This window comes from Gobio gobio, assembly GCF_949357685.1.
Source record: "Gobio gobio genome assembly, chromosome: 10".
Classification (NCBI taxonomy): domain Eukaryota; kingdom Metazoa; phylum Chordata; class Actinopteri; order Cypriniformes; family Gobionidae; genus Gobio; species Gobio gobio.
The window spans coordinates 36,928,319-36,950,805 of NC_137116.1; the positions used below are offsets into that span (position 1 = coordinate 36,928,319).

Here is a 22,487-nt window from a genome sequence, read left to right on the forward strand (position 1 = left end):
TCTCCCGTCCCGCCCGTACGTTTGACTCTATCCTCAGACGGCCTTCCTCGGACCGAGTTCACCCTCCCACTTTCCATCACCCATGCACTTCCACCGCTCCGCTGACTGACTCTCTAAGCCTCCCTCTGTCAAACCAGCACCGCCTTTCTGTCCCTGCACCATCTTTCTCTCATTTCTCCCTCTTGCTTTCATTCTCTTTCCTTTTTTCTGTATGTGTTTCCTTCTGCTCGCCCCTCTGTCTTTCTCTTCTGGCAGGCCTGCAGTGGTTCAGACCACATTGTATGTGCCTAACCAGGCTTGAGTCATTATTCCAAGTCCCCCAACCAGAACACAGTAAAATCCTTATTTACATCCATGATGGAGGGAAAGGGGGAGGAGGGCAGAAAAACTTTTGCAGACTTGGTGGTTGTCTACTGAGTGTAACTGTTGCAAGGAGCCATTAGCAGCAGAAGTGCGAGGCCTCAAGCGGTTCAACATCACAATGAAGGCCTTCAGAAAACACCATTGGAGACTGTGAAGCACCACTTAGGGCTGTCATTCGATTAAAATATAGTGATTCATCTTTTTTTTTTTATATATTCTTTATGCAACATCACTATTTACTCGTCAAAACACAGATTATATCATTCAAACCAACTCAAAATCACAAAACTTAATTCAATAATACAATTTTTAAAAAATATTTCCTGCACTTCATGGACTTAATCTTACAAGCATACATTTTTTTTGACACTTCCATGGTCTGCGCATTAGTTTTCCGCTGGTGTTTGCATTAACACTTCTAGAAATTATGGCATTTAACTCATAGGTGATATCTGACTTGAGCTTCACTGACTATTACATTTCACCTTACAAAGAGTGCAAATAACTCTACTCGCATTAAACATCCTGCTTAGGTTTGATATATAACTAAATTACCCATAAAGAGGTAATTTATCAAATAAACATAGCAAAAACCACTTTTAACCACCACTCTTGGTTGGATTGGAAAACTCTTTCCTTGAAATTTGTTTATTGGTTTTCAACATGGCTCTATTCACAGGAAGGACATGTCAGCGAAGTGTTTACTGTATGAAAATGGCCTTTTTGGCAAATCAACTTGTTTTCAAGAGTCAGATGGGACAGAGTCAAATATTACAAGCTCCAAGGAAATAGAAAAATGTGTGTGAAACTTACGGGAGGTAGACCGTTCCTGAATGTAGCTTAGCACCTTCCCAGAAGCAGTCCAGAGGAGTGATGATCAGACATGGGTACAGATTCTCTATAATCTGAAAAGGTAGATGTGCTATTACTGTCACACGCCTTTAGGTCCTCCTCTGATGTGTACATATTTCTACTAAAATGTCATTTTAAAAACGCTATTCTTCCTTACCTGGTCCACATAATGGGTTTCTGTAACAAGTTCTCCTGATTTGTAGCATAAATGTTCCAAGTTCCATTGCCTGAAAATCCAACGGTGGAAATTAGATATACTGTGTACTACTATGAATGGAAGTAAAAAGAAAATTTGAAAAAAGTATGATCATTTAAAGAACTTTATACACATAGGAAAATATACACTTTCAAAATTATTAACCTAAAATAAAAAATGTCCATGGACATATTGTTTCTCTACAGAGGCTGTTGTGCCATTACCTGTTGTACATGTAAACGTGCACTCTGCTGGCCATAATGGCGGAGTCGAGGTGCTGCTTCAGCGCCTCTACGGTCAGAATGTTAGCACCTTCCTGTCGTGGCGTCTGTATCATGAGCTGAGGACTAAACATGGCCTCCTCTCCGATCTTCTGCCGCGTGTACTTGAGTTCCTGATTCACCCTGCCACCCACTAGGAAATGAAAAAAGTGATGGAAAAGAAGGCTTTTTTTAGATGAGGCTCTACAACCTTTTTATACTTTTATTTATAAGTCTAGGAGCATGAAATGTTGCTTCGAATTCTCACAGCTCAATGCGTCAGAAACTAATTAGATAGTGTTGTATGCTGCTTTGTTGTTGTTGTAATTTTTGCACATTTCTGTCCAAAATTGACCAAAATGATCAAACCTCCACAATTCACCCTTCGCCAGGAGTTTGATTGACAGGCGACCTGACCAATCGTAATTCGCCATCCGCCATTTTTGTCCCACAAAGCAGTCAAGAGAGTTCGTAGATTAACATCGGTTGACTTGAACTTAAAAAACATTCCTTTATGTTTATTTGATACTATAAATTAACTAGAAGGAAGAGATGATCGGTTCATGAGCAGCTTTAACTGAGGCACTACAGTCAACACACATTAAAGAGCCACAAACGGTATTTATTGTTTACATTTCTTTAAAAAAAAAAAGATTTTATATATATTTTAGAGTTGAGACTCAGTTTCATATTAAAAGCAACCTGCTCTGTCCCTTCTGTCAGTGTCCTCTTTGCACTGCGATGTGTTTTTCACTGCGTGAGAACATGATGTGTGGTGTGAGCGCCATGGCTTGTCAGACATAGCAACAGTAACTAAAGGGTCTTTGCGAACGGTCAATTGGTCCTAATTACATAATTTATTAGTGAATTAGTATTTTTTTTTTATTCTTTTAACTATGAAACAACAATTACATATGAATATTTAACTTATTTAATTCATTTCAATATTCATTATAAAATTCAGTTCAATATTTAGATTATTTAATTAAAATTTAAATATATTTTATGTTAAACATGACAATATAATGATGCGGAGTTGAGTGGGGGATTTAGATGCTAATTTGGATGTTTGTTTCTTTCAGCGAAACAATCAAACGGATTAAATCCATTAAAAACACTGACTCAGAGTCATTTGTTTATGACACTAATTGGACAGTAGGTTTGTTTTTGAATGTACCCAGCAAAGACAACAACAAAAAAATATGTTTTCTTTGCATTATTTCACAGTACAGTCTTTTTAACCCATCACACTCAATTTATCAAGCTGACAAGTCAAATGTGGCACAGAACAATGTTTAAAATTGAAATGTATTCATTTCTTTACTCGTTTATGAACTTTATATTAACATCAACAAGCAGTTGAAAAACCCAACAGAAACTGAGAAGCATGATAAAAAGTCACTTAGCATTCTTCAGTGACAAACAATCATAACTTTCACTGCCGTCACACAGGGTCAAGCACAGTCTCACTGTAATCAATCATATCCTCCAGCCTCGATGAAAGGAAAAGCGAACACATGTACAGGCTCCCATCTGTCCTGTTAACTTGACTTCAAAATGCCTTTCAGTACACCCTTTAGCACCTGCAGTCTTCTTCACAGCCTTCAAATCCAGGCTTATGAATTATGAGTGTGTGCGCAAGTGCTTTTGCATGCGCACACGTGTGTGTAAGCGCCATTGGCTTCTTTATTGCATTGGGGCAGTGGAGTCGTTGTGTGGCACACCTAAGCTCCACACAGGAACAGCGAGCCCTCACAGCTACAAAAGCAGCCTTTCAAAGCGTCTTGCTGAACACCGTCCAAGTCCTCCTCTCAAAGCTGTCGATTCTTCACGCGCTCTCTAACTGACCTCCGAAAATAGAAGACTTCTCCATTTCCAGGATCACGCACCCTAGAGAAGCAGGCAACACCGTTCACAAGGACTTCACAGTTACTCTGAACCAGGTAATAATACGGTCTCAGACAGGTAATCTGTCAATTCCTCATAACGTATTCAAGCAAATCATGCATTTCAGAAAGCAGGTTATGATTCTGAAGCTCTTCTGAGATGTTGGGAGAAGGGTTCATTTGTGGTCAACTTCCATACTTTGAAGTACTGAAGGTAAGCGTTTAAAAGCAGGCGTTTATTGGCGGATCCGTCCATCAGCGGATATATTAGGGATCTGCTGATAGACGCCTGCTTGCAAACGTTCACGCGTGTATCTGTAAGTTTTTGTTTTTGAAGCGTTGATCATTGTAGCCAATCACAGACATATATGTTAAGCATGTGAACACAACGGCCAATCAGAGGCGTTTAAGAATCCGTTCAACAGTGCTCAAAATGCTATAGGGAAATGCTTGTAGTTGTATCGTCACACTTTTAAAATTTCAGTACCGACTTGGTTTCCGAAGTCGGTACTTTTGATAACATTACTTGACATGCGTTGTTGCCATATCGTTACCTTCAAATGTGCGTACGATTAAAATGGACATGGTAGCAAATAATAAAGAGGTCAACATTTGTTTACACTAATTTAACACAACACTAATTTAACTAACTAGCTGAGCAAAATTCCCCCCAAACTGTTGACACACCCTGAGAGTAGTTCAACGGACCATAAAAGATGCAAATTTATAATAAATTAATTCTATTGTCAGCACTGTTTTTAAAAGAAAAAAACAAATCTTCAAATAATTTTATATTTTAAAACTAAAATACCATTATTAAATGTTATTCTCAGTTAAGATGCCAATTTAATTTGCTTCAGTTCAATGACAATATAAAAGTCAAATAACATGTCTTTCACACAGCATAAATGGGTGTCTACACAAGAAAATATATAGCTACCATTATACTTTTAGCCCGTGTTTACACCGGACACGAGTGGCACGATGCGTCACGACAAAGGACAATATAGCGATGTTGTCTACACTAGATGTGGCGCGACGACAAACCCCGACAGTAAACTGATGCCTCGTTCTATTCAAGACATACTGACATGAAGGAAAAATGCTTTGAAACGGTCGCTTTGACGCATCCAGTGTAGACAGCGTCTAGCTGTTGCGGTGCACCCGTCAACAGTCGCGTCAGGTGTAGACACGGTGTAAGAAGTGGGTCCCTTGCATAATATTTGAGGGCCCTTGGCATCAAAAGGTTTGAAAACCCCTGGGATAGTGTACGCTTTGAGCGTTTAAAGTTCAAATACACAACAAAGCTAGAGTATAAGGATATTGAGGTACATCCTCAATTTTTTATCGTGGGCAGCAGTGGCTCAGTGGTTCATGTAGGTTGTCTACAAACCGGAAGGTTGGTGGTTCAATCCCCGGTTGACACCTAACCAAGTGTCGAGGTGTCCATGAGCAAGACACCTAACCCCAGCTGCTCCCGACGAGCTGGATGGTGCCTTGCATGGCTGACACCGCCGTTGGTGTATGAATGGATGAATGTGAGGCAATGTAAAGCGCTTTGGATGGCCATGGGTCTGTTGAAAGCGCTATATAAATGCAGTCCATTTACCATAAAAATATTCTGGACAACCCAACAAAAAATGGATTGCTTGACCCTGAACTACAAGAAGCCACTTTTAGAGTGCATTTGCACTTTTGCACCACATAAATAAGCTAGTTATATCAGGGTTTTTCCTGCATTGAAAATATTTGGGCAGCTGCAAAAATTAATCTTTGTCCCAACAAAGATTTGTTCAAACATTTAATGCGATGATACTTGCTGTTCTGCAATAACGGTACCCACTGATAGCCGGCTGCTTTATAACACTCAGTGTTTGTGTTAGCACTTTGTGAAAAGCGTGAATGGTTTCTATTTACAACGTGTTTTTGCAGCGTTGAGCTTTGTAGCCAATCACAGACATATCTGTTGAACATGTGAACACCAATGGCTAATCACATGCATCTAATTTAGTCAGAATCCGCTCAACACTGTTCTGCATGCTCGTGAATCCTTTCATTACAGGTAGGCTAAAACTTATAAACGCGATATCAATAAGAGATTTCATTTCACAGCATAGGTAGCTTAATTGATAATAGCGTAAGTTTTTGCCAAAGAGTAGCTTTGTGTACCTCGTGTTATAATTGACAGCTTCAGTGATTATAATGGCAGCGATGTGTGCCATGCACCTGCGCGCCACACCAGTCTCGAGTCCCACAGAGAAGCTTTGGAAGGATAAAAGTAAAAGGAATGACGACAGAGAGGACCAGGCCAGGGGCCTGTACCATGATGGTAGTTTAAACTCAGGTTACAGGATTAGTTTTGAGTTGACAAAACCAAACCAATCTATTCAGGCTTTGTTGGTCCCATGATGCTGCTCATCAGCTTTCTCTGTCAACTCAGGCTTTGATCCTGAGTTTAGGAGTTTAGCTATGACATCAGTAGTGAACAGCCAATCACATGCTGTGGATCATTGAAACTGAGATTCACTTCTCTCTTCTGCAGAATATTACATGCTTGAAAAATATTAAGAATTTAAAACAAATGTATACAGCAAGGAAAAAAGAGCTGTCCATGAAAGAGGACAACTTAAAGAAAAATCTTATGTCAATGCAAGTAAAAGTTATGAAGTTAGTTTAGTTGATACATAGAGAGAACTCAACATTTAAGCTCACATGTTGTCTTTATTTATTGATTTTAAAGCTTATTTGTATGACCTTTATATAGGCTATTTATATTAATTTTAACAAAGTGCCTATTAATGATAGATTAACATTTGTAATTGATTAAGGGGTATAATAATTACATAAATTATATCTAAATCATTCAAAAGTATTATTATTATAAATAAGCATTGTTAAAAGTCAGACACTTTAGTCTTTAAAACACATTTGCCATGTAGTGTCCTTTAATTTGGAGTAGAAACAGGGGGAGTGACTTTATTGCATCAGAGGTGTGTCACTTTACTCACAGCTGATTGGTCCAATTTCAGTTTGAGATCTCTAATTCAGAACATAACCTGCCCTGGAGCAGGTTAGCCGTGGAGTGCAAGTTACTATGGAGATGAGCACTGCTAAAAGCCAAACCACTTTAATGGTACCTAAAACCCAGGATTGGCACAAACTAAGCTTAAACATATCTGGTTAGCCAGATAAACCGGCTTCATGGTATAGGCCCCTGGACTTTATGTTGTTGTTTTATTATGTTAATATGCAGTAGTTGTATTTGGGGCTGCCGCTTTATTTCCATTTGTTTTTTTTATGTTTATTTTATTATTAAAGTTACGCTGAACGACCGTCCGAATGTTCCCGCCTCCTTATTCCCTGAACTTTAAACTTTATTACAGCTATCATGTATATTTTTTCACGCTGCTAACTACACATTGCAAAGATTCTGGATTGACAGCCATATGTAAATTTACGGTTGAATCTGATATAGTATGTCAAATGATCTGTTCATGAAGTCTTGGGGTGTAAATGCACAATAATAGACCTATTTCATGAATATTTCATTATACGATAATATTACGAACTGTTTCTTTCCATTTATGTAATTGGATTATTTTGGATTTAATTGTCAGTACTGGGCTCGCAGTTCACATGAGATGAGTACTTTGTACTGTGTGTGTGTGGATGGCTGTGTTCATCCGCCATCACCAAAGACCATTTTTAACCCCTGGAAAAACCCTGGACATGGACAAAGAAAAATGAAGTCAGAATCACATGTTAGTGATTACCAATGTTTTTCTTCAGGAGTTACATTAGCAGGTTTTAAACCAAGTCCTCTCCCATCTAGTTGTGTGTGGCAACAAGACTTAGGCTCTTCGCAATTTCTCCACACTCCAAACATATGTGAGAATGTCTAAGCAGCATAAGCAAGCATAAACAACAAAAAAATAAAACAAATTGGCAACAAATTCATGTTTTTGTTACTGCTTTTTTCCCCTCAAAACCACTAAAACGTAAAAAATACAGAAACATCTATCTTGCCTGGTAACTTTTTTTCCCTGATAACCTAATTTTTCTCATTAACCTACTCCAGCTCTGGGGGAAGGGCTGTGTAAAGCAATCTGTAACAACTTATAAACTATAATCCAATTTAACAATGGTTTTCAATTCACGAGACAGACATACGTTGAATATTTTCAAACCATTGTAATTGTATTAAAGTTCAAAATAACCATGCTTTTTTTCTGAGGGGAGACCACCCTGCCAGTGAAAAAGGCTGAGAAGGAGGGAAATGTCTAGAAGCATTCATTAGAAAGCAATGAATTTCTTTTTTCCTGGGCCCAAACGTACATCTGATCTTGTTTTGGGGCATGTTTATAATATCCCTTATTAATTGCAGCTTCAAGCGAGCCTGAGCTTTACTTCAACATGATTATTGGGACCAGGTTGATTATATCCCAAACAAGCTTAGCATGTGCCTGATTTTGAGGTCCTGGGAACACCAACATGTTTTGGGGATGAAACAACCTCAGACGTCAGCTTTCAATCAGAAAAGTCTCCACTCTGGATTACCATGAACTGGGTCACCTTCAAGTCATGAATGGCTCCTCTGATGTACATCCTACAGCGGTTACAGGAAGGAACTATAACAATGCATGTCGCTCACTTCACAGAGAAAGACATCAATATTGCTGGAAACGTCATATTATGACCTGAACTCTGGAGAATTCAACACCCCTCCAGAGACGCACAGGTTCTGGGGTCACAAATGGCCTTGCCTCAGGTGTGAAATTAACACCAAAAGAAAACGTGAACGAGAAAGAATGACAGAGAACAAGAGGTGAATTCATTTAAAAATGACTGCAGGTGTGTTTTAAGGTCTTTTAAAAATCAGCACGATTGTCTAATCCTGTGGATCAAATCTTGAGAAAAAAAAGGCCATGAACAGCATCGACATGGACAGGTGTAGATATATTCCTGGGAGATTATGGGCTTTTTCACACCTGGCTCGTTTGGAGCATTTGTTTAGATACTGTGTTTAGGTATCGTATCAGTGTTTCGTCTAGACGGATTCGCCATTTTAGGAGCTTGAAACCGGTATTTTTTTAAACCGGGTCCCAGAGTGGATAAATCTGAAACAGACACCCTTGCGTTTTCGTGTGTACAGCCAATCGTTATATATTGTGAAACGGTCATCAGACCACGTCCAGCACGGTAAAGACTAGAAGGGACACAGCTACAGCCACTGGACATGCGCACATCAATATTGCATCATTTAATTACTGTATTTGCATCATTGTGAGGGTAGGTTTAGGGTTGGGATAGGTGTAGGCGTTAATAAAACAATCTGGTAAGTAGCAAATATATTTATTGTTATTTTATCGTGAGATTTTGCCTCATTTCCGACCGTTACTGTACCCCTTCTAGCCACAACTCTTCTCCGTTTTTAAAGTATTTCTATGGCAGAATTACAGCGCCACATACTTGTCTAGAATGTGTACTACATCGTTTTAAGTCGGTTTCAGTGGTTTCATGTGTAAGCAAATATTTCTTGAGACGAGGGAAAAAAAGATTGGATAGGGAAAGCTCTGGCTTCGTGTGGATGTGGCCTTAGTTTGGTTAGTTTAGGCATAGATGAACATGGCAATCAGGCTTGGATCGCTCCGTGATTGCCTGAACAAGGTTTGGATTTATCATTTGGATTTAGATTTATCAGTTATCGGCTTTCAAGTAAAAGGAATTATCACTTATCGGTATCGGACAAAATTTTCATATCGGTGCATCCCTAATTTTTATAATTAATAATAATTACTATTATAGTTGTTGTAGGGATGTGCGGTATACCGGTACTGGGAAAATACCGGTATATATTTTATTTAAAACGGTACAATATCGATTATGGTACAATAATGATTTTGCTAATTTCGGTATGCTGCTTTTCCGAAGTTCACCGTTAGGTGGTAGTGCGCTACCCAAACTGACGTGAAACCGGCAAATGTGGCAACATAGAACAAAATGAATACAGCAGTTGAATCTCACTCAACATGCCCAAAAAACTATTTAATAAAGAGAGGAGTAGACATGAAATTTGGAATTACTTTGCTTAAAAAACCATCAAACCTTGCCAAGCATCTGTCACTTGCCCATCCTGACTTGCACCAGACATTAAGAGATCGACAGGTGAGTGCATAATTCAAAAGATCTAATTTAGACATTTATTTCCTTTTAACACTGAGCGACGCACATACAAGATCGTATCGTTTAAATATAACGAAATCTCCAGTGTTCGATTTCAACCAGTGATGTTTAGATAATCATAATATTTGCACGCATACTCTTGCACTATTTACATTCGCGAAAGACATAACCAACTGTGTTTATGTGACTACTCACTAAAGATGGAAATTATTTTACATAATTTTGTGTGTATTTGACTAAGGAAAAACAACTTAATTTGGAATGCGCAAGCTCTTTAGGCTTGTGTGCGTTTGTTGTTGGTATGAGCGCAAAGAAAACTCTCTAAGAGCTCCCATCCCATGTATTATGTCGATGTCTTTTGAAGACAGGAGCTATTTACTAATTTTGAGAGCTAGGGAAGGGAGTATTGCTGAAATTACTTCTAACAAGAACATTTCCAAATGCCTGATTTGATGTGATAATCTTTGTTGATTCATTTAATATTAAACATTTGCAGTAATTTCCCACATCATAAAGCCTAAACTTGCGAGAGTGAGTAAAATTATGCGCAATACCCGCGCCGAAATTCAGACCCTGTATAGTATCGATTTAATGTTGGTACTTCGGTATAAGATTGTGGTACCATACCGAAGCCAAAATTGTGGTATCGAGCCATCCCTAAGTTGTTGTTAATATTATCATCATCGTGAATTTGAAATAATAATAATAATAATAAAAATATAATACAAGCGATTTTTAAAAATTATCTCTATGAAAATAGGAACCAGCTATGTCTATCTGATGAAATGTTCCCCCAAAAAAGATGTAATAAAAGTAGTTTATTATTTGTATACATAATGAAGCAAAAAAGACATGAAAACATTAAAGCTAGGGTGTGCAGTTTCGTAATGGCTAGCAATAGCAAGCTAGCTTTGAAAGCATTAGATACCACCCTCCCTTCAGAGCGCTCTGCAAAGCCACGCCTCCTCCAAAACACATGAGGAGGACTGCAAAGGCTGCAAAGCATCCCGACAGACGGCGTTAAAATGACCTCATGTCTCAAAGCACATAACATTACAATAATATTGAACGCAAACAACTTAGAGAGCTCTTACTTGTACAACCTGACTGATGCAGATTAATTTCGCCATTGATAGTGTTGCCACAGAAAATGCATAAATCCGAGTCCGAGGACGTGAACAGGTCCGAGTAGAATGACACGGGTTGCCATCTCATAATAACGGTAATTACAACATGGCATGAATTGCTATACTTTAACCAGATATTAAATACACTAAAATGTGCAGCAGCTGAGACAACTATAAACAAAACAGATAATCACTTTTGCTAACTAATATGTAGCTACTATAGACAGCAGAAAGTACTTTAGGCTATATGTAAAATCAAAACCATCTATATTCGTCTAACCCACAGGTATGTAAAGGGTGCAGCAGGGCAGGCAGTGAATCTGGTGTGCATGTCAGTGTGTGTTGGTGCCTCCACTGGGCCCATTCAGTTTGTTGCATAACATTAACCCTTGAACCTCCCTTTCACGAACAGGGGGAGCTGCCATTGGAAGGACTCTCCCATTGCCCCGAGTTTTCAAGCGGCGCATTACTATTCTCGCCATTCAGCTGCAGAGTAGCTTTTGAGTGGCCCGTTTTGAAGGGGTGTGAGGGGCTTGGTACAAAAGAAACATACCACCCACACCCCTCCCTCCACCACAGCCAAAACCACTGCACCCAACCCCTTCAAGATCATGACATAACTCCACACTACTGCAAGCTCCCCTACCGCCCACCACTTCATCCCACCGACTACGCCAATCACGCGGCTGGAGGGCCGGGAGGAACGGTTGCTGGGGTCGCTGCATGATGGGATGGTGTGGCGTATGGCAGCTTTTTTAGATTTGGGGGGGGGGGGGGTGCTGTGTGTGGCAATGCCGGCACAGGGAGGCACTTTTTATGACTGTGTTGCGGGCGGGATTAGCTGGATTAGACTCCAACTCAGAGAGACCCCCTGTGGTCGCAAGGAAGTTTCTGCACAGGGTCATAGCGGCATGAACTCTCTCCCTCGCACAACCCGCAAGAATCCAGGCACCACAAACAGCCCTGTCAACGACACACCGCTGTCGACATGCCACTGACTGCTGAGCTTACATCTAAACCAGAAAGCTGCCTTGAAAGGATTGATTACATTTCGTTTGGCCGAAGAAAAATAATTTTCCCGTTTCTACAAGTCAATCTTAACACCAATACAAATAGGTAGCATATCCGCGAATGGAGCAAAGCCCTGTAGTGGCTCCATACATTGACCTTCACCATGCACTTATCCGCCTTTCACAGAGGAGATACGAGGGGTGGGAAAGAGGGAGAGTGAAAGTGAGAGAAAAAGGAAAAAGTGAGGGAGAGAGAGTCCCTGACCCGCAGCTGTAGCACAATGCCCCCAAGCAGCCTGTTCGACCCCTGACACAAATTTTACACCGCAGCTGCCATTTACTCCACACCGCATTACCATATGTATGGCCAGCTCTCCTCTAATTATGCTAATCACCTGTCCAGATCTGCTCCACGAAAAATGGATGTATTTAGCAGTCCGCTGCCTACAAATACAGCTTACTGCAATCCAGAGATGTACATTCAGAGGGGCCTGAATGGGCAGATTTTTCCACGTTGCTGGCTTCATTCAAGCCCCTTGCCTTAAGAAAAAAACTATTCAAATGAACTGGATCGCACTGCAACAAAAAGCATTGGGAAAAGTGTGTGTGAGGGTTTGTGCACACTCGAGGTTCGGGGGGGGGGGGTCAGTGTGCTCACCTACCCAAACATTCGGTGAGCTCCAGCAAAATAAGATATCACTGGGACATTCCAGTTAGTCAGGGTTTTAAAATAAAAAATATTGCTTATTATTACATGACTCTCTGGAAGACTGGTGTCTGATTGGCTGATTACAGGTGTCTGCAGTCAAAAATTGATAGCTAAGTTAGCTAATATAATAATTTCAACTCAAATCAATAATAGTATAATAAAATGCAAAAAGCTGCCACAGATGTAATCCTACAATGGTTTTAAATTCACATGCAAAACAATTTCATCAACCTAAAAACACTCAAACACTCAACTTGGTTGCCAATAAAACAAAATAGCGAACATTTCTTGCTTCTTTAAAAGGCATGTTTTAAGTTTCAATCTTCACTACAAGTTTACAAAACCGTTGCCAAAGAACTGGAAAGAAAACTGGTCTAGATGTAGGCTAAACTTTGAAGCATCTAATGAAGCAATAACCGAAGCAGCAGATTGTAGAAAAATGGCCGTTCTAACCAAAACACAAATAACGCTTGAGCTACTATGCTCCCCTCCCCCCCTCACTCTCTTTCGCTGAACTCCTCCGCCCTCGGCCACAGAGAGAGGGAGGGTGGAGAGGGGGAGGGCCAGACCACCCGGCATCCATGGCAGGACTCAGTGTTTACATTGCTGCGCTTCACTCTGTAATACATCTGGCATCCCAGGGATGGACTCCCAAGTGAAGGGGGAGGAGGGGGGTGTCAGTGTGAGGAGCGGAGAACGGGGGGGACTGAAGTGCAGTGAAAGCTTTCGGAAGAAAAGAGAGGGGAAGGGGAGTAGGAGAGAGTGAGTGAGAGTGAGCGAAAGAGAGCATGAGCCTTTTCCGTCATTTTGGTGTCTCTGTTTTTTGAATAACACGGAGTGGAGGTATGCAGAATATAAACACAGGAATTGGAGGGCTGTCAGGATGCCGGTTGTGGATGGGAGTTGCTCCATTTGTATCTGTCTTCCACACACTTGCGTCAGTTTTAAAACTGTTGAGGCTGCCGCTGAAGAAATCATGATTTATAGACAGTGTAAAATACGAAAATCAAAAGTACGTTAGGGAACTGAAAAGTATTAAACAAACTGTTTTAAACTTTGTCATGTACCTTGTCCTGCACCATTTGTGTTACAGACATGAATGTCACCTCAAATTGAGCAGAAAGTTTAGAAGAGGTGTACTTTTATATTTAGATTATAGGTGATCGGCTTTCAATTGGTGGAGAAAACAGGCAAAAATCCCATGGTTACAATTGAGAAAGGGCCTGAGCCACAGTCAAGTGCAAAAATACGTTAATCAGATATATGTTAGAAAACGTACTACATTTTAAACTGCTTTATCAGGCAAGTTATCCTGCACTGTGTAAAACTGTATGGATAGTTTAAAAGACAATGCTGTTTTACTCGTCTAAGCAATCTCAGTTACATTTAGGGCTTTGCAACTAACGATTATTTTGCTAATCGATTAGTTGGCCGATTATTTTTGCAGTTAATCGATTAATCTGATAAAAGCCCTTTTATTGACAAAACACACTATTCCACATCCTGCCCAATGCTGTCCTTCAAACAAACGTGTCAGCTGACTGCAATGAAAACATACAGTATGGTAGTGGTAGTGAATCAATCATTATATAAATTAACCATGGTTTTACAATTAACAAAACAAACAAAAATAATTAATAATAATAAATAAAATACAGGGTTATTGTAGTTATTCAATGGTAACCACAAATTAACCATTTTTTTGCTTCAAATCCATAGTTTAACTATTTGTGTGGTTATACAAATGTTATCAATACGCCAAAAAACATGGTTTTACTACAATAAAACCATGGTTAGTTTTTGTAAGGGTATGTTTGTGCTATACATTATGTGCAAAAAAGTTACTAAGCAAAAGGAGATTAAATCCCTACATTAAAATGATATTAAAGAAACCAAAAACACAAACTCCGAGTTAGTAGATAAGAGGAATGTTCTGCAGGAACACACACGCCATGGATAAAGTAACCTGTTACTGTTATTTCTTTATCCTGTAAATAGGCTACAAGAAACGTCTTACATTTATATTCAATTGCACGCTGTGATCCCTTTACAGTTACTACTCTCATAAAATACTTGAATTACATGTTGACTTTTAAACCTAAATTTAGCATCCAACAGCAGATATTTCAGCTAAATGAATGTTTTTGCACTGAATATGAATCGTCTCCTTATCGACTGCGTTCTGCCTGTGCATCGGCGCTCGTTCAGTGAAGTTTGAAGTTTAACAGAATGTTAGGACGCGCTTTAATGCAAAATGGAAATACTCAGGTGAATTAGTAGTAGCATTTACAGATGAGGATATAACTGCTGTTCTCTATATAGATCAGTGGACATAACCTGTAAAATGAACGTTTTGCGCTGAGGACGCAGACGCACACACACATCTGTCAAAGCGCATGACAGGGTATGTTAAACGCTAATGCATTCACTATTGAGGCTTAAAATAAAGATTTCATAAGTTTTGGGCAATTGGATCATGTACCTTTCCTGCATCAGCTCACTCTGTTTCCACTCCACTATTTCTAGATGCATTTTGTCCATACAAATGCTGTAATTTGGCATGGCTGATGGTAGCTTACCGTGCACAGAGGGCAGACCCGACTAATTGATAATGAGAATCGTTGTCGATGATTTTCATTATTGATTATTATCGATTTTATCGACTAGTTTAGGGCTGTAATCAACCAAAGAAAATCTTGGTCGACTGAAGCCCTGAAATTTTCGACTAAAAATCGACTAAAATTACGTTAGGAAAAAAAACGTTAAATGAATAAGCTGCGCACTGTGCGCAGTACTTGGTAGCCTTGTTGTCTACCTAAATTAATTATAAATAAACATAAAAAACTAGTAGGCTATTTGCAGTATATTAAATAGTTTTTGAGCTGATTATTTTGCTCTGAAATGAGTCTGACACACAAGTCTGTCGGCTCTGACAGCGTCGCATCAAGTGCCCCTTTACAATATCATAGACTATGACTTCCGAAAATATAGTACTGTGGCGCTGACGCTGTTTATTCTCCATTATAAATAGGCTTACTTGATTCACGTGCTGTTGGGGGGAGGTGTCCGGGAGGGAAATAGAGAAGGGGGGCGGAACGCTTAAAAAGAGTGAGTTGAGTGGCGGCGAGGAGTTAGTCTTGATCTCTCTAGCGTTTTGTTGTTTTTGGAAAGTTAAGACACCTCCTGATACCCGTGTTTTAGGTTGTACACGTTCAGGAAATAAAACACAGCCCGTTGGGTGTTTGAATACCGGATTCTAGTCTCCTGTCTGCTTCTCTGGGAAGTGCACAACGTCACAGTACTATGTGTTGTCAACTAGATATCATCACAAGAACTTTTGAGGAATATGCAACATAATTTAGACAATTGTTTTTGTCATATGTATTATAATAACTGACAGACACTCATTTCAGCCGCTCTGTGCAGCTCGAACAGGAGCTGAGCTCAGCTTCGCGGCTGAGACACGAATAGACTATTAACTTAAAGCTTTTACTCTTAAACACAAAAGGCACGTCCACTTTAATAATTAAGGAATTTATTAAACAAGCCAGATCAAGAGCAGAAAAAACGCTCACAATTAAATAAATAATATACAAGAAAACTAGCCTTCTTCAATCTGTCTCTCTTCTCCAGTGGGTTGGGCTAATCCAAAAGAAGTGAAAACAATGGGGGTGTTCTGAAGACAGACTGTTACCTTTGGAACAGGGCTGCTCTGAAAACACCCCCATTAGCAATTAGTGCTTTCCACCTGATCAAATGAACGCGGCGCGGCAAAACTGATGAAATGAATGAACGCAGCAAAACTAATGAAATGAACGTGGCTCGGCAAAACTGATGAATTGAATGCGGCAAAACTGACAGTACAGATCCACTTATAGCGCGGTGTTGTGATGCTTCCCCTCATGTATATTTTGATGGGCGTTCCTCAAGTTTACCGCTATGGGTGTGCGTTTGAGCCAGCGGGGAATGAAAAACAAAGGACCCGCGAGAGACTTCTCTTCTCCAGTGGGTTGGGCTAATCCAAAAGACGTAAAAACAATGGGGGTGTTCTGAAGGCAGACTGTTACCTGTGAAACAGGGGTGCTCTCAAAACACCCCCATTAGCAATTAGTGCTTTTCACCTGATGAAATGAACGCGGCGCGGCAAAACTGATTAAATGAACGCAGCAAAACTAATGAAATGAACGCGGCAAAAAATCGACCAATCTGAATTTTGGTCGAGCCAGAACGTATCGACTAATAATCGACTAATCGACTGGGAGATTACAGCCCTAGACTAGTTGTTGCAGCCCTAGTTACATTTGAGAAAGGAACCATTTCTACGGACCAGAATTTCGCAATACCCACTAGGGATGTGCGAGACTATTCGACTAGTCGATTAAACAAGGCAGGTTCAGAGAAATATCCACTTGGAAGCAGTGTTAATTTCGTTGATGAATAATTTGTCATCATTTTCGTCAACTACCTTTTTTCACTGACGAAAACGAGACGATAACTAAATAAAAACTAGTGTTGGATGACAAAAACTATGACGAAAATCAACTGTCATTTTCATCAAGAAATAAAAACGAGACAAAAAAGTTAGGGAGCGACGATTAGGGAAGAGATCCAGTCAGAACTGATATCCTGTGTAACAGATGCGCACATTGGATTTGAACGTGCTAACCGCTGGAAAACACGGCGCAGTTGCGCGCTCTACAGGCTCACGCATCCCCAATACAGCGCTTCAGAGCGGCTCACAATCAATGAATAGCGCACATTTATGCCAGGCAATTGTTTATGAACTAATGCAGATGAATAATGACAATGTTTACTTTACGATGTTTATATAGTAATATGTTTTAGACGGTTGTAACAACATATTTTATCTCCTGAACTTGAATGAGCTCCTGCTGCAACTGCAATAGTAAGCCACAGACATTTCAAAATAAGAGTCAATGTGCATTTCGAGCTTGTTTGTAATTAAAAGTCACTCATTATATATTTGTTTTTGGTTACACAATAAACTGTATTTAATTGAATTCCCATTTAATTCATAGTCAGGAGGAAAAGACCAGTATTTGACACATATTCAATAAAGTATCAAAGTATCAGGGTTATAATAGTTAACTAAAACCATTTAAAAAAATCTTCATTACTTGAAATTAAATAAATGTTAACTGAAATTAAAAAAATAAATAAACTTATTTGAAGCTTTAGCTTAACCAAAGCTTTAGCTTTTATACAAAGTTATAAAAACTATATAGATGTTTTTAAAAAACAAACAAAAAAGTGAATTGAGCTCCGTTTCGTGTATTTTTACTGTCAAAAACGAAATGTCAAAATGTAAGTTCAAGTGACAGTCGGTTATGTAATGCTTAAATGCTTAATGTATTACAATTTAACTAAACTCATTAGATTTTAGGAGACTAAATCTACTGTAGTTTTAGTCAACTAAAACTAGACTAAAACTAAAAACAATTCAGGTGACTAAAATATGACTAAAACTAAATGGCATTTTAGTCAAAAGACTGACTAAAACTAAATCAAAATTTGCTGTCAAAATTAACACTGCTTGGAAGAGGAGCAAGGTGAGCAAAGTCAAGATTTTCCTACGATTTTGCCGCCCGTCAAGAGTAAACCGTGGTAACGATCAACAATACCTTAACGTACTGACTTATATGTGGACAAACCTTTTATTCGGGGGGGGGGATCGGTTTATAATAGGCTGTTAAGTTTTAACTTATTGGTCCTGCACTGCCAATTCATTCAGCTAATTCAAATAATTATGTCTGAAATGGCTAACGTTGCTTAAGTAAACACTTAAGTTTAATATACAATGATCAGAATGCAAGGAAAGCATATCACATGAATCTGACCTTTTTTAGCAGCATTCAATATAGGATTTGTCTATATAGATTAAGCAGTCTATTTCAAATAGATCGCGTATTAGAATGTCTCCGGGGGGCGGGGGGAGGTTTAGGCCCCGATCAGACAGAACGCGTGTTTTCAGGTTTGAAAACGCGAGGCGCACCGCACTGCCTTTTTTGGTTGACGCTTTTTATAGCAGTGCGCTGCGTTTTTTGTTTTTTTTATGTTTCTAGGCAACCCCCGAATTAGCTGTGCTGTCAGTCTAATCAAGATAACCGTCACCAAAACGGAAGGCCCGCCTCTCCATTCATTAGATTGGACAATGGGGGGAAAATGCGATGACGTTGGGCGCTTTTCTGCTCAGAGTTTTTTTTTTTTTTTCAACTTCATGCGCTCAGAGCGCTCTTTCAAAAACGTGAGGCGCAGCAGGCGGTTAAAACCCGGGGAGCAAAAGCAGCGCGCATAACGCTCTCTGCCAACAGAAATCTATTCAAAAAGGGTGCCTTACTGCAAAAGCGCGTTCTGTCCTTAAGACTAGTTGTTACAAAATTAGTTGTTATGTTTTCACACCTGAAAGTCCGCACCAAGGTCCGAACCGAAGTTCATGTTTTGATACTTTTTATATATTTGGTTAGTTTTGGTTTGGTTTCACATTGCAATTATGTGAGCGGACTAAAGAACTTTACATGACGCACTTGCGTCCACTCGTCATATGTGGGCGGCATCTGGACATTGATTGGTTTGTAAACGGACATGCGTCTGACGTCAGCGTCTTTGACAAGTTGTTGAATGAACGGACGCATAATCGTTGCCACTATTGAACAGTGCGCATTGCTTGACTATTTTTTTATTCGTTACGTTTAAAAGTGGACATTTCAAGCTTTATATACACATATTTCTCATGTTTGTGAGACGAGTAGCTGCTGAGTTTGGGTTTATTTGAGACCCGCTTCAGTTCATGTGCAAAGCTCGCTCCCGTGATTATTGTCTGCTATTTGCTTCTTATTTATTAAATCCAGGCAATTATCTGATTAAACGTTAATTAAAATTAAGATACAATCTATACAAAACGAAATTCCCATTAAAGAAATGCTTTCTAAGCAAAAACATACAAAATTTCGTTCAAAATTATTTCTGACTTTCTGTCTACAGACATATTGCGCATATTTTCACTTTTCATAATCAATGTAGCCTAGATTGAATTTAAAAATAACGTTATAATATTTAAACATAAACAGGAACTTCCTGTAAATGGTCTGAAAGTCCGAACCATACAGAAAATGCTTTCACACTAGAAACGAACTGAACCTTTGTTCAGTTTGATCCAGACCGAGACTACCTCTTTTCGTCGGACCAAATTTCGTCTGTTTGGTCCGGACCGTGGTACGGGGGAGGTTTCACACCTGCAATTTTGATTCGGACCAAACTGAAAAGTCAGAAAATCCGGACCAAACAAGGTAGGTGTGAAAACGCCCTACGTGTACAGTATACTGGAGTATATTGGATCTGTGTAGTCAGTCTTAAAGCTACACTGTGTAACTTTTTTAGTCTATTCTAAGCTAAAAACACTTAGTTCTTTCAAAAATATATGTGCTCATTAATGTATATTTACTTCTTTCAAGTAATAAAGTATTCTCGTAAGTTTATAATATGCCATTGAAAATACATAAGGTAATGGGATCTAACGGTGGTCGCCATGTTGCCCCTCCATCTTGAAAGTACATTAGCCAAAGAGGGACATACCCGTAAATTCAAGCTTCGCCTTTGGCGTTTTAACCGGTTTTAACACTTGATGGCACTGTACAAAATTCTCTGCCTCGCGCATATGCGCGTCAACTTGTTCAGACTTGTCTGGTGCATGTGCAGAGAGTTTTCATCTCAGCAGCTCCAGTAACAGAGTTATATGGAGTTTTCCTGGCTTGTTTATTCCTCAAAAGTCTGTTTTTCCTTGTGTGGTATTTCTGTGCGTTAATAACTCCGTAAGTAATAATAGTTATTGTCATTGTAGATGTGTTTCAGAGTGTGTCATCACGTAATTCAGTTGATGTCACCTCAGAAGTATTTTTGTGTCAACATACAATAGCATAATGCTCACCTATTTTGTTATCAACAATGTTTATTCGTTTATAGAAAATATTTGCTTGTAATGTATGTTGATGGAAATATGCATCAGGTCTGATCGGCATATTAACAATTGTTATACAGAGCGCACTGCAGTGCTAACGTTAAAGCGGCGCACACACTTTTGTAACCGGACACCGCTTGTTAGCAGCTGCAGCTGCAGCTCCGCTCCTTTTAATGCAGCTGCATTTAGCGCCTATAAATGGTACAATAAGCTCTGGTTTACGGTTACATTATACAAATGTAACTTATAAGTATACCGGTAGTTATACAGTTCTTAACTGTGTATGTATATTTACCATCCTTATTTGTTCTCTCACAGAAACCACATTTATGTACATATCCACGCAAACCTGTTTATGCCTTGCAATTGGATGACTGAATAAACATTACTATCATCAAAGTTCACTCTGGATTAGCTGCAGTTCTTTCTAGCCGAATAATTAGGCCAGTTGAGTTCCAACCATCCCACTGCGCACAGAATATCCCACAGGCACCTTGTCGAATGTGGACGAGGTCGAGCTGGAATTCATGTTAATCTTGGTCTAAATCGGCCACCGTAGGAGTTAAAACGAAATCGGAATTGAGAGGAACAGAAACTAAAATTCACTGGATGGTCATATACCTTTTCACCACTAGATGGGGGAAAATATCACACAGTGTAGCTTTAAAGTAATAGCATCCAAATTTTCCTGCAGTCATTAATAATGTTAATCAAACAACAAAAAAAGAGAGAAAAATCACTCACTGCTCTGGGCTGAATCACTTTTGTAACTTTAATAAGAATTTACACCGTGAAGACTATGCAGTTTTGCATACATTCGAAATACAAGTTATGTAGTATTTCTTACTTCTACGTTTTTCAGGTTGGTCTATTTCATTTGTCTTTGTTCTATTGTACTTTGCTTTCCTATATGCTTAAGTAATTTCTTAGTTTTTTTCTTTAACACAGTTTACTTGTGATCAGTAAGCTTGAGAGTTCTAGTATTCGTTTTTTGTGATGGTATCAACATTTTTATATCATAAAAAACCTTATTTAAAGCAAAAATAACTACACTACGATATCGTTATCATGAAATAAAATTACTGATATTATATTGTGATATAATATTTTGGTCATATCGCCCACCCTTAGTGCTCCCCATACATCCCAGTTCACAGTTCAGCCATGTGTGTCCAAGCCTTCCCCAGCACATCTAAACAGGGAGAATTCCACTAGATCCCGATCACTTCACCACAATGCGGGAAGGCCACATTCTTCAGCTACTTCCTTCATAGTAAAAGAGAATTTCTTCCTTACATGCACCGCAGGTTATATACTCCTCCACATTGCTAACTCTTAATCGACCGCATGTTTTCACTGGAAAACCCAGGGCGATTTGTCAATATGTCCACACCTGTTGAATGTAAAGGCATTCTCATCCAAGGAAAGGACTTCAGAAGTAAACATCTGTAAAGAGCAGAATGAAATGGCTCTACTCATAAAATGATGAAAAACTTGATAAAGTTAACATAAAACTCAAATTTGCACAAAAAGGCTGAGAGGCCAACAAAAACATCAAGCAAGAATGAAATGTCTTTCATAATACCCAGATTTACTGCACATTGATCACAGATCTAATAAATTCACACTGCCCCCTGCTGGGTGTATAAAAACATCTTGCTGGTTAAATTAATCATCAAATGCCTTTAAATCGATCAAGCTCCTCTTCCACAGGAGGGCTAGCGTAGTAAACCTTCTCTCATCATCATTGGCGTTAGCTGGAACCCCTCACTCTGCACCCGGGTCATGTAGCCAGGATCAGATGAGCTTTTAAATAGCGGAGTCTCCACTCGATGACCTCAGGTCCTAAGGGACACAGCCTTGTGGCCCCGAGCCTCATGCTACTCCTCCTACCCCCCGCACAAGAAAATGGGACAACCCAAACCC

General features: G+C 39.3%; 1 protein-coding gene across 1 annotated transcript in view; it reads right to left on the reverse strand.

Annotated features, from left to right (window-relative positions):
* The window catches only part of ptch1 (patched 1), a 65,680-nt gene that overhangs the window by 37,603 nt on the left and 5,590 nt on the right, over window positions 1-22,487 (reverse strand). The window contains exons 3-5 of the mRNA XM_079827334.1: window positions 1,636-1,825; window positions 1,373-1,442; window positions 1,177-1,268 (exon numbers count right to left, since the gene is read on the reverse strand). Of these exons, the coding sequence (XP_079683460.1) occupies window positions 1,177-1,268; window positions 1,373-1,442; window positions 1,636-1,825 (352 nt within the window). The remainder of the gene's footprint in view (window positions 1-1,176; window positions 1,269-1,372; window positions 1,443-1,635; window positions 1,826-22,487) is intronic.